The sequence below is a fragment of the Crocodylus porosus genome, unplaced genomic scaffold (genome assembly GCF_001723895.1).
Source record: "Crocodylus porosus isolate Cpor-Errol unplaced genomic scaffold, CroPor_comp1, whole genome shotgun sequence".
NCBI classification, from domain to species: domain Eukaryota; kingdom Metazoa; phylum Chordata; order Crocodylia; family Crocodylidae; genus Crocodylus; species Crocodylus porosus.
Genome location: NW_017728916.1, coordinates 20767141 through 20778892, shown reverse-complemented (window position 1 = coordinate 20778892; position 11752 = coordinate 20767141). Strand labels below are relative to the sequence as shown.

At 40.3% G+C, this 11752-nt stretch overlaps 1 protein-coding gene across 1 annotated transcript in view; it reads left to right on the top strand.

Annotated features, from left to right (window-relative positions):
- The first annotated feature begins 763 nt into the window (after positions 1-763).
- The window catches only part of KLHL4 (kelch like family member 4), a 91435-nt gene continuing 80446 nt past the window's right edge, over positions 764-11752 (top strand). The window contains exon 1 of the mRNA XM_019536178.1: positions 764-1636. Within this exon, the coding sequence (XP_019391723.1) occupies positions 1215-1636 (422 nt within the window). The 5' untranslated portion in view covers positions 764-1214. The remainder of the gene's footprint in view (positions 1637-11752) is intronic.

Sequence of the window (11752 nt, the reverse complement as noted above, 5' to 3'; positions counted from 1 at the left end):
CCGTCCCTTTGAGGTTTTCATATTGCTAGCTATTATTTAATAATCCTTAAATAATGGCGTAGACTTAGACACTGCTACAAAGGAAGAACAAGCAAGCTGTTTGTTTTTCCCTAAGACTGCATGTGTTCGTATATCCAGATGTTATATGCATTATAGTATAATATTTACAGGACAGTTTACATTGTCCTACAATATAATATTTATAATACAGTTTACATCATCCTGCATATTAATGCATGACTAACAGTGAATCTACGTAATCTACTGAATTTGTTCAAAACATGTTGTGGTGCACACTATACTATCAAAATAATAATATTAATAATAATAAAACTACCTTTTGCATAGTCTGTGAGAATGTGGGGCAGGATGGCAAGAGGGTGTTTACACAGGCACTTAGCCAGGAAGTGCTGTGTTTTTCACAGATATGGTAATTTATGGAAGGGTTCTCATCTGCTTTTGCAAGCATTCTCTCTTTTCTACTACCCACAGTGAGTCATAATTATATATGGAATTCTATCTCAACATAAGAATTTTCTTCAAAAATACTGTGCAATGTATTTTAAATGCTGCCTGTTTTAAGTAAGCATTATACCACTCTGGAGCCAATTACATAAATTTCACATAGTAAAATGAAGTATGTTGCAATAAATGCAAGGAACGGCATGAACTGCAGGATGCTTACCGATCATTACCAAAAATCTTCATAAGGAGAACATACTGAGTGCACCATGAATACATCCTCTGTAAAATGCAGCATTGTTTATTATTACGCTTTATGCAAAACCTCATGGGAAAGAAAGTCTTCCCACTTTATTTGTGTGTGCTTTCCTGCATCTTAAGTTGCTGCCTAAGATCCCTTAGGAGCATGTGAAGCTAGGTTATATATTAGAGAGCTGTGCTACAGTGCTGTGAGAGTGTATAAGCCTAGCAGCTGGGTAGTGTTATGGTAGCTGCTTTCCTGTGCTAAGCTGATTTACTTGTTTAAGGTCTGACCTCATCATCCTGTCAGTATGGATTCCCACCTATACAGTTAGCAGCAGCTTAGCAGCAGCTTGAAGGGCTTGCTGTGTATTAATCAGGAGAAAAAAGAGGGCTACTGGTATTTCTTCTTTTGTTGTCTTTTCTTAAGAAGAGGCAGAGAAAGACAAGGAGATAACAAAGAATACATTTCCTTTCTAAAGGATATCCCTTTGTCTTTTCTTCCTGCAACAATGTCAGTCTCTGGAAAGAAGGAGTTTGATGTGAAACAGATCCTAAGGCTACGTTGGAGGTGGTTCACTCACCCCTCACAAGGCTCCACAGGCACCGGAGGCTGCCTTCAGCAGGAAGGATATGAACATAGAGGAACACCGGTTCAGAACAGGTTGAAGAGTCACTCTCGGGAGAGAAATGGTCTGAAGAAAAACAACAGTCCTGTTCACCACAATATACTGGCACCAGTACCGGGTCCAACCCCTGTACACCACCGATCTATTCAAACCTGGCATCAGCAAAACCTATTAGAACAACTACAGACAAATGAGGCTATCCATAAAGCAAGCACAGAAGAAAATTTTATTAAGGAGGATTCAAGGAAAAACACACAGGATTTGCAGATGATCACAGAGGAAAACACAGATAAATCCACTGAGAGGTAGGAGAGTTGTCAGCACTGTGAAAAATATACTCCTTTTAAAGTTACTGCCCGGTATAGTCTTTGTTTCTAACTAGAGTTCTTTACTGCATTTTGTAAACTTGAAATATAAAAATACAGACATTGCTAATAAAAGCAAAAATAAGTTTACAATCAAAATAATATAAACCTTACCACAAAATGTTGATCTATTTTATTTTTAACATCTCGTCGTTTAACAACTACTTCCTTAATGAATAAGACTGTCATAGTTTATCAAATTTTCTTTCTGCCATTTACAACAACACTGAAGAGCATGTTGTTATCTTGTCCTGAATTCCTATGCACACTCATGGTACAAACTGATCCATCACAAAAGACTGTCCTCATTCTGACTTTCTTAATAAGTGCAACTTTGACAAATGGGAAACATTGAGCTGTACAAATTGTGTTCTTGTCACTCTTACAATAGTATCCTCACTGCCACCTTTTATCATTAATGTTGAACCAAGTGGAAAGGGAGCAACTTTACTTGGCTTTTATAAGGTTTATTTCAAATAACATTACTTTCACAGGTGGTTTGTTATATTGAGAGACTAAGCAAGCTTAGGTAATAAGTTATTACTTACAGCTTTGTGATTTTAAAACAGGAAAAGTAGAGCATGAATTCTTTTTAAAATGTTAATATTAAGGGGAAAGTACTCTGTGCAAATGCTTTGATTAAGCATGACATAAATTAGCAAAAAAAATCACCATATTTTCAAAATAGACACCAAGAGCATTAAATATATGGAAGCAATTTTGCTTAGGCTAGTAAGACTTCTCATAAAATTGGACAGAGTAAGTGTATTTTAATGTGACCTTTTTAATTTTGTGGGTGTGCTATAACACTTCTTTACACTATAACTCAAAAATAAACACCTAGTTTACTCATAGTTCAACAGCTGACAGTTTGTGTATTTTTAGCAGTTCTTAATCAAGTTGTGTTATGTGGCAAAGTGAACATCTGTGGTTCCTTAAGTATGTCTGTACAAAAGCCTGCATTTTGAAGTTTCTTGCCTGAAACTTCATCTCAGGTAGGATATTAACAGGCAATGTTATAAAAATGAATCATGAAAAATCAAAAAGGTATCAGTATATACAGATAAATACATTGCCTTTGCATGTAAATCAGTCCCTGTTAAGACCTTCACCTAGCTGACCTATATAGCTCCTAATCATTTGTAATGCATAGGAAACATCTGAAACATAAACAGAGAACTATATGTTGTTTCACAAGTATTTAGTGACATTTTGACTCTTGAACAATCCAAGTTGCATATAAATAATTTTTAATTAAATGAAAATATTACCAAGAAGACAGGAATTGTATCAGATTTTTGTAAAACCAGTGGAGCACCAAACAAACCATATGTTTCAAAATCCTTCCCATATCAAGTGAAGAAGGGGGGAAAATCATCCCTAAATTAATTCAGTTATGAAAATGACTAAGTCTGCATATGGAAACATCAAATATGCTTACTTGTCTATTCTGTACATAGCTATTCTGTCATGATCTGGCAGAATTCTGTGACTCAACACATCTGATTTAACAACTTCTTTGCCCAATCTGTTTCCATTTACAGTCTTTTTAAAATGTTGCATTTTTATTTTACAAAAATTATTGGAAAAAAACCCCAAAAGACCAAAACCCTCCATCAAGTAAAGTGAAATAATGCTACTTTTCAAGTTGGTATGTTTTCCACTGAAGTGTTGGGGAAAGATACGAGTTTTATGTGTTTGAGTTGATGTTTTCAAGTTTCATTTAAAAGGGAAATACCTTAATTCATTTATTTTAAACCATAAATTAGAAAGCCAAAATTAAACTTACAAATTAATTGAATAAAAATAAGTGAGCATGAGGATGCAATTATAATATACCCCAGCAATCTTAACTTAGCTGTCATGTCAACTTATAGCATTGAAAAACAAATATTTTTGCATCCCATATAGCATCATACACAGACCACACAATAATTTATAAGCTTACAAGATTTACAATAATTTATAATTTACAAGAACAAGAATAAGATAACTGACACCTTATAGTTCCTAGCAAACGAACAGACTAGACCATTACTACTTTTACAATAAAGATTTTACTATTATAAAATGACAGATACATTTTCATTTTTATGACAGTAGCTGTTCAGATACCCAGGCCAGGTTTTTCTTTACATGTACTAGGCAACCCCAATTTCAACTGAAGTCATTCAAAATCATTGCTAGTGATCAACAATTGTGAAAAATTCAAGCACATGATCTTCTGAATCTCCTAAACAAATCTCTCTACAGCATGAAATTATAGCATAATACATTTAGAGATAGATACAACTTCACTACAAGTTACCTGATTACACCTCGGTATTAATCAAAGGGTTACTGTAGCAATAATTACTGTCAAGTAGCATATTGACTCCTTTTGAATTCTTTGCTGTCTGCAGAAGTCCTTTTCCTGAATGGGCATTTAAATAGAGGTTAAGAACAAGTAGGAAGTTGTTAAAGATTAACAGTACCAGAAAGTGTGGAAAAAGGGCAAGGGACTAGGCCAAGACATCTTATGGTGAGCAGACTTTTAAAATCTCTCCTATATGGCAACTGAATAGAAAAGAACTTTTAAGACTCCACTACTACTGTCCTAGCATCATCAGTAAACAAAAACAAAAGCAAAACCCATGACACCTTGCCTTAGAAACCCAGGAGCAGTGCTGTTTGATGAAGGTACTTGAAGCGCAGACATACCTCCATGTCCTGCTTGAAGAAAAGTGCTTGACTGAGTAGAAAACTGAATGGATAATCTATGAAAAAAAAATCCACAGAACGGTTTTGGCCTTGTGCATGCTGAGATGACTAAGTTCACCCTGACTCTATCTTGCAGAATCTACCTCAGTGCTCTGGGGTCAAGAGGAAATGGAGGCAAGGCATAAAGGAGTCCTTTCCAACAGTGAAAAGAAAGTAAATTGCAAGATTATGGATCCCATCTGAACAAAAGAAAAACTCAGACATTTGTTATTCTGACTTCTAGCAAAAAGTCTTGTGCCTGGATGATCTCACTTGACAACTGGTAGACAGACAAGCCAATGAGGCTTTTAGTGATCTCTCATGAACATCCATCTTTTTTACTAAGGTTATCAATTAAGGTGTGTCTTTCCCATTCATACTCGCCAGATGGGGAGCAGATGAATTGCTTCTTCACAGGGAGATGAATGAGCATTGTTGTGTATTCAGGCATGCATCACAACTTATTAACTTCACCAATTTCCCTTCAGTTATGAGGGAATTATATTTGAGAATAGCTTGGTGGCTGTCTGTTCTATTCAGTTTGCATAGGTTCTGAACTCTTTTGTCTGCCAAAAATCAGAGATGTTCAAAGATATCCCGGTTCTATTATTACCAAAGAAACAGGTTAAGAGAAATCACAGTGTCTTCCAGAATCATCCCCAATAGTGAATATTTGACTCTTTGAGATGTTAGCATGTCCAATTCACCAAAATGGGCTTCCATAGCACTTCCAATTATTCTTGTAAAAATTGCATGTGCAAATGTATAGCATTAAAGTATAATAATGTCGGATAACAACTCCACTAACTTAACCTGAATAGGATCATATCCAGTGGCTTAATGAGATATTGGAGCCTGTCCTTACATGGCAAATGAAGCAGCCATTTAAGCCAGTTAAAATTTCAGTTGGTGCTGAGCTAGACCTTCTTAACTTGCAGACAGATGGAGTGGGGCAGAGAGGGGGACAGGAAGAGAGAAAGTGGGATGAACCACTGAAACATTAAACTTTAGAAATACAGCTTCTGTATAGCACAAGGGATACCTAGAGGATTTGCAATGCCAAAGAATCAAGACTTGATTGCAAACTTTCCAGTGATTGCATGGATTAAAGCCTTGAACACATGTGAATTGCTGCTAGTTCAGAGATTGTTATATGAACTTGAGGCACAGCGTTAGTGGCCAAGTTGTGTCTTGTCTGGAATCTAAAGAATTGCACCCATAGACCTGGACAATAAAGAGGTCAATGCTGATAAAATGAATGTTCATGGAGAAAGTCAACTTCAGACGTGAGATTTAAAGAGACAGAATTCTTTGAAGCTGTCAGCCTTCTCCCTCAAAAGAAATAATCTAGAAGTGGCACCGGACATTTCAAGGAAAACCCTAAAGGATTTTTGGACACAGATTTAGAATGATTTTTTTCTGTCCTCTGAATTGTACTGGATCCAGGATGTAGCTCTATTCTAAAATAACACACACCTTCATGCCTACAACAGCTTAATATCAGCAAATTCACAGGAATGGCTATAATACCATCTTCCTTACTGTTTCTTTTCTTTCCAACAAGCTCTACAGCAATTTTCACAAACATTGTTCAGGATAAATACTAGTCAGGAGGCCTGTGCGAGTAGGCAGCTATTTGATCCAGCATCATATCCAGCCATTTTGGATGCCATGGATCTGATCTGGAGCTCTGGATCAATTTCACGCTTCGATCTGGCCAAAGCAGCTCTGAAGCTGCGGAGCTGCCTTGGAGATCCAGCCATAGGGTATAATGGGGAATCAATGAAATATCTATAACTTTGCTTTTATTTGTCTGATTTGGATGAAAATTGCAGTAGTGGTAGCTGCTGCTAAGAGCATGCAGCCTGCCAAGTTTCAAGAAGATTGGTGAGGGGTGCAGGGGGAGCTGCACCCAAAATTTTTGAAAGCAAAACTCATGTCAGGTGTATGTGTTAAACCACATGGAGGTGAAAACTTCAGGGATGGTAGCCCCTAATGAGGCCACAAAGCCTGCCAAGTTTCAAGAAGATAGGTGCAGGGGTTTGGGGAAAACTGTACCTCAGGCTGCTGACAGGCAAAACTCATGACATAGAAAGCCACCAGGACCGGGATTAGAACGGGTAGATTAGAGGGGCCTGTGATGAAGAACTGAGGCTTGGGGGTAACTTTAGATTAATTGATCTTAATTGATTAAGACAATGCCCAAAGCCTACAGAACAGGGGAACGATGCCGGCACAGGGGCTGGGACTGGAGCCAGAGCTATGGGGGAGCTGAAAAGGTAGGTGGGGAGAGGGAAAATGGAACTAAGGGAAAGTGTAGGTGTTAAAGAGGGGCTCTGGGTGTGGGGAGCTAGAGGATGGCTCCAGGGCAGCTAGAGAAGTTCCAGGGAGTGGCATTAGGTGCTGGGAGCTGGAGAAAGACTCCATCTGCTGGAGGAAACTGCAGGACAGCCATGAGGAGCTGGGAAGCTGTGGGGGGGGGGATGATGACAGAAGGTGTGGGGGAAGCCTGAAAACAGAGAGATGGACAGCAGAAAATCACAGGAAAAGCAGCAGGGCAGACTGAAAGGTGGCAGGGCAGTGGGAAAGCATAGAAAGGCAGCAGAAAGTCACAGGGAAAAGGCAGTAGATGTCATGAGATGGACAGCATGAAAGCAAGGAGAGGCTGAGAGGTGGCAGAAAAGGGGATATGGAATTGGGAGGAGATCTGGAAACTAGCGGGGGGGCGGGCTGAAGCTGATAGGGAAACGACTGGGATTCAGTAAAACATGACCCAACTCGGGGTTGCAGATGACAGTGGTTTTATTGAACAACGGAGATGGTGACACAATGTCTTATTGGTTCCCTTGCACTCACACACAATGGCAGCAGGGGTTAGAGAGGCTTGGTGCAGGGGCTGAAGTCCACTGAAGTCCAGGAGGAGAGAGAGAGACACACACACAGAGAGTCCAAATTGTAGGAGGAGGTGTGCAGGTAATATCTCCCTATCCCAGGCTTTAAAGGGGTCCTTGTTCAGGAGATGTTATCCAGAGTGGGGTTGGTGGCAGGGCCTCTGGTTGGATAGGTGGTGTGGCATGGTGCTGGTCCAGATGGAGAGGGCATCCCACTGGGTCTGTCTTCACTGCCCCTTTTTTTAGGGGCAGACCTTGTGTGACCCTAGTGACAGGAGGCATGCTCAGGTAAGGGTCAGCCCCTGGCATACTGAGCATGTGTGCTCCATGCAGGGATGTGCAGTTTCAGGTGTCTGTAATGGTAAGAGTTGCTGGTTCTGCAGGGTCTTTTTTTTTTCAAATGTTGGTTTTGTTTCTGTTCCTGGGTGAGGTCCGTGGTTCCTGGATGAATCAATACGAGGTGATGGCCCAGTCATTACAGGCCATTCAGTACAGGCCTGCTCTTGACCATTGTATTTCAATCATTCCGAATCGTTCTCACTCATCTGGGAACCAATCTACATGGGAGGAGAATGTGACTCATACAGTTGCAACATGGGATGCCCAGGCAGAGAACACAAGATGGAAGCTTGACATATAAAATGGAAACTTGACATGACTTTGGTTCACTTACAAACCCAGAGTTAAATCATACAATATCTATATGAAACAATAAAAATCAGTACCAAAATGGTAATAATACAATATACAACAATAAAAATCAATACAAACCTAATAATTATACAGTTTAAAACAGTGGATATCCAAAACCAAAAACTTGCTTCCAAAATAAAAATGTTAAAGCTTATCCTAAGTCTGAGATCACTTATACTTCTCTATAGGGAATAGAGAGGGAGAGAAAAAGTCAGAAATGTTTGGGGAAGAGGAGGGAATGCATTTTAAAATAAATTAAAAAAAAAAAAAGAAAAACTGGGGGTTTTGCTACAGTATTTTCTTCCTTTCCAGTCCTGAAAAAATGTGTGTGTTGATGCAATTCACATAGCATTCTTTCATCAGATTTTATTTTTGCATTTTATTCCCTATGTTGCTTTAATAAATTCAACATCTACACATGCATTTACTATGGCTCAAATTTACTGTGATGTAACCTACTCTGGAGTAAGAGTTTTTGGGCAGGCATTTTTATGTGCTGGGATTAGAGGGTAGATTTGCACCCAGTTCCCTGCAGCCCTGCAATGGGCCCTGCTGCCACTGGGGGGAAGCTCCAGACATCTCCTGGGTGCTAGCCCAGGGGTTGGCAGGGAGCCTCAGGTCAGGAGATTTTGCATTTTCAGGTAGCAAATTTATTCAGGATTAGGGAGGTTTATTGTGAAGTAAGCATGTGCATGTGTAGATGCACATGCTTACTTTGCAGTAAGTTATTCTAATGTAAAGTTAAGCATCTTATGTAGATATACCCAGTGTGTCTTTATTTTCCACATTGGGGTTTATTCTGAGTAGAAATTTATTTTTGAAAGCACATCATAAACTATACTGTGCATTTCAGAGATGTGACTTTTTAAGGGATTTAGAAAATATCCTTTTAATTTTGGCTGAACACACAGGATTGTACCCCAAAATAACAAGTCTTTTATTGCACTTGCCTTTGTGAAAATGGGTACCTCCATCAACTCTGAATTTGTTTACTTAATAAATTAGGGTTCTCTCAATCTCTTCTTAAAAGTTGAAATTGTGGTATCAGGATACCTGTGCAGTCTATTAACTATGACTAACTGTGACCTCTAAACAGATGGGTGGCTTTGAAAATTTCAGCTTTGGAGATTTGCATGCAGAACACACATTACTTGAATCTACAAGTCAATGGGGTAGGATGGGATACACCTGGGGGTGCTGAGGTGATTGCAGAGCTACTGGCCATCATCTTATAAAACTCATGGTGATCAGAAGAGGTCCCAGATGATTGGTAAAGGACAAATAGTGCCCATATTTAAGAAAGGGAAAGAGGAGGATCCAGGAAACTACTGACTATTCAGTTTCACCTCAGTCCCTGGAAAAATCATGGAGAAAATCCTCAAAGAATCCATTTCTAAGCACTAGGAGGAGAAAATGGTGATTAGGAGCAATCAGCATGGATACACCAAGGGCAAGTCATGCCTGAGCAACTTGATTGCTTTCTATGATGAGATGACTAGCTCTGTGGATGTGGTGAGAATGGTGGTGTACCTTGATTTTAGCAAGGATTTTGATATGGTCTCCCACAACATTTTCACAGGCAAGCTAAAATGATGGCTGGATGAATGGACTGTAGGATGGATAGAAAAATGTCCAGATCATTGAGCTCAGAGGGTAGTAATCAATGACTTGATATCTAGTTGGTAGCCAGTATCAAGTACAGTGATGTGGGGTAAGTCCTGAGGCTGGTTTTGTTCAATGTCTTCATCAACACCCTGGAAGATGGCATAGAGTGTACCCTCACCAAGTTTGCAGATGACAGGGTGGCAGGGAGTAGTAGGTACACTGGAGGGTAGGGCTAAGATTCAGAGTGACCTAGAAAAATTGGAGGATTGGGCCAAAAGGAATCTCATGAGGTTCAACAAGAACAAGTGCAAAGTCCTGCACTTAGGACAGAACAGTCACATGCACCAAGAATGCTAGGGGCTGACTTGACTGGGCAGCAGCTCTACAGAAAAGGACCTGGGGGTTACAATGGACAATAAGCTGAATATGAACCAGAAGTGTGCCCTTGTTGCCAAGAAGGCCAACAGCCTATTGGGCTGCATTGATAGGTGTGTTGCCAGCAGGTCAAAGAAAGTGATTATTCCCTTCTATTCAGCACTGGAGAGGTCACATCTGGAGTCCTGTGTTCAGTTTTGGGCCCCCCACTACAGAAAGGTTGTGGACAAATTGGAGCAAGTCCACTGGAGGGGCAACAAAAAGGGTGAGGGGCCTAGGGAACATAACTTATGAGGAAAGACTGAGAGAACTGGGCTTATTTAGTTGAGAGAAGAGATGACTGGGTGGGGATTTAATAGCAGCCTTCAAATACCTGAAAGGGGGTTCCAAACAGGATGAAGTTAGACTTTTCTCAGTGATGGAAGATGACAGAAAAAGGAGCAATGGTCTCAAGTTTCACTAAGGGAAGTTTAAGTTAGATATTAGGAAGAATTTTCTCACTAGAGAAACACTGGAACAGATTACCCAGAGAGGTGGTGGAATCTCCATCCTTGGATGTTTTCAAGACCCAGCTAGACAAAGCTTTGGATGGGATGATCTAGTTGGGAATGGTCCTGCTTTGAGCAGGGGATTAGACTAGATGACTCCTGAAGTTCCTATCAACCCTAATTTTCTATGATTTTTATAACTTAGATAGCTTTAAAACTGGCAAACAACCTAAAGGGAAACAGTTATACTCAAGAAATACCCTTCTCTTGTGAAGCAATAGAATCATAGAAAATTAGGTTTGGAAGGGGTGTCAGGAGGTCATCTAGTTCAACCCCCTGCTCAAAGCAGGACCATCCCAAATTAGATCATTCCAGCCAGGACTTTGTCAAGCTGGGCCTTAAAAACCTGCTATTTGAGACCAGTGCTCCCTGTTCTGTCATCTGTCACCACTGAGAACAGTTTAGCTCCATCCTCTTTGGAACCACCGCTCAGGTAGTTAAAGGCTGCTATCAAATCCCCTCTCAGTCTTCTCTTTTGCAGACTAAATAAGCCCAGTTCCCTCAGCTTCTCTTCGGGGCTAGGGACAGACATTCAAAAAGCCTGAACCTGAATTGATTAGTCTAACCTGAATTGATTGAAACAGTTTGCAACTGCACCGATATTCACTCTGGACTGAAGAAAATTCAGGCACATGCCTGCAGTGGCTCAGGCTAGGAGCTGAGGGAAACTAGAGCAGCCCTCCCTTCCTTTCAATAGGGCTCACCCTCAGAGCTGCTAAGCTGAAGGTGGGGGGCAGACCCCAGCAGGACCTCTGATTAGGGAGAAGTTTAAACCCCCATCCTGCCTGTACAATCCCAGGCTTTTCCCCACTCACTCGCTGCTCAAGGGGCAGGAGTGTTGTCAGACACCAGACCCCAGTTAGCACTCTGAGGCAAAAGGCAGGGAGGGATGTGTAGTACATGCATCTGTTGATGATACCGAGCTTTTCAATCTCCCTCCCCCTGTTTCTTCATACTGTCTGAAAAACTGACAGGCAAGAGAGCCAGCAGGGGGCTAACAACACAGCATTTAGCTGCCCATCAACAAAACAAAAGACAAATTCAAGCTCATTAGTTCAAGCTCTTAAACAGCTTTTTCCAAGGAAAGAAGGGAAGAACATTACCAGCTGACTTGTTGATTAGCTCCAAAATCCCCTAAATTTTGTCTGCCTGTCCCAGTGAAATTACAGACACAGACACACACATCCACCTTGCAAAATTAGCTA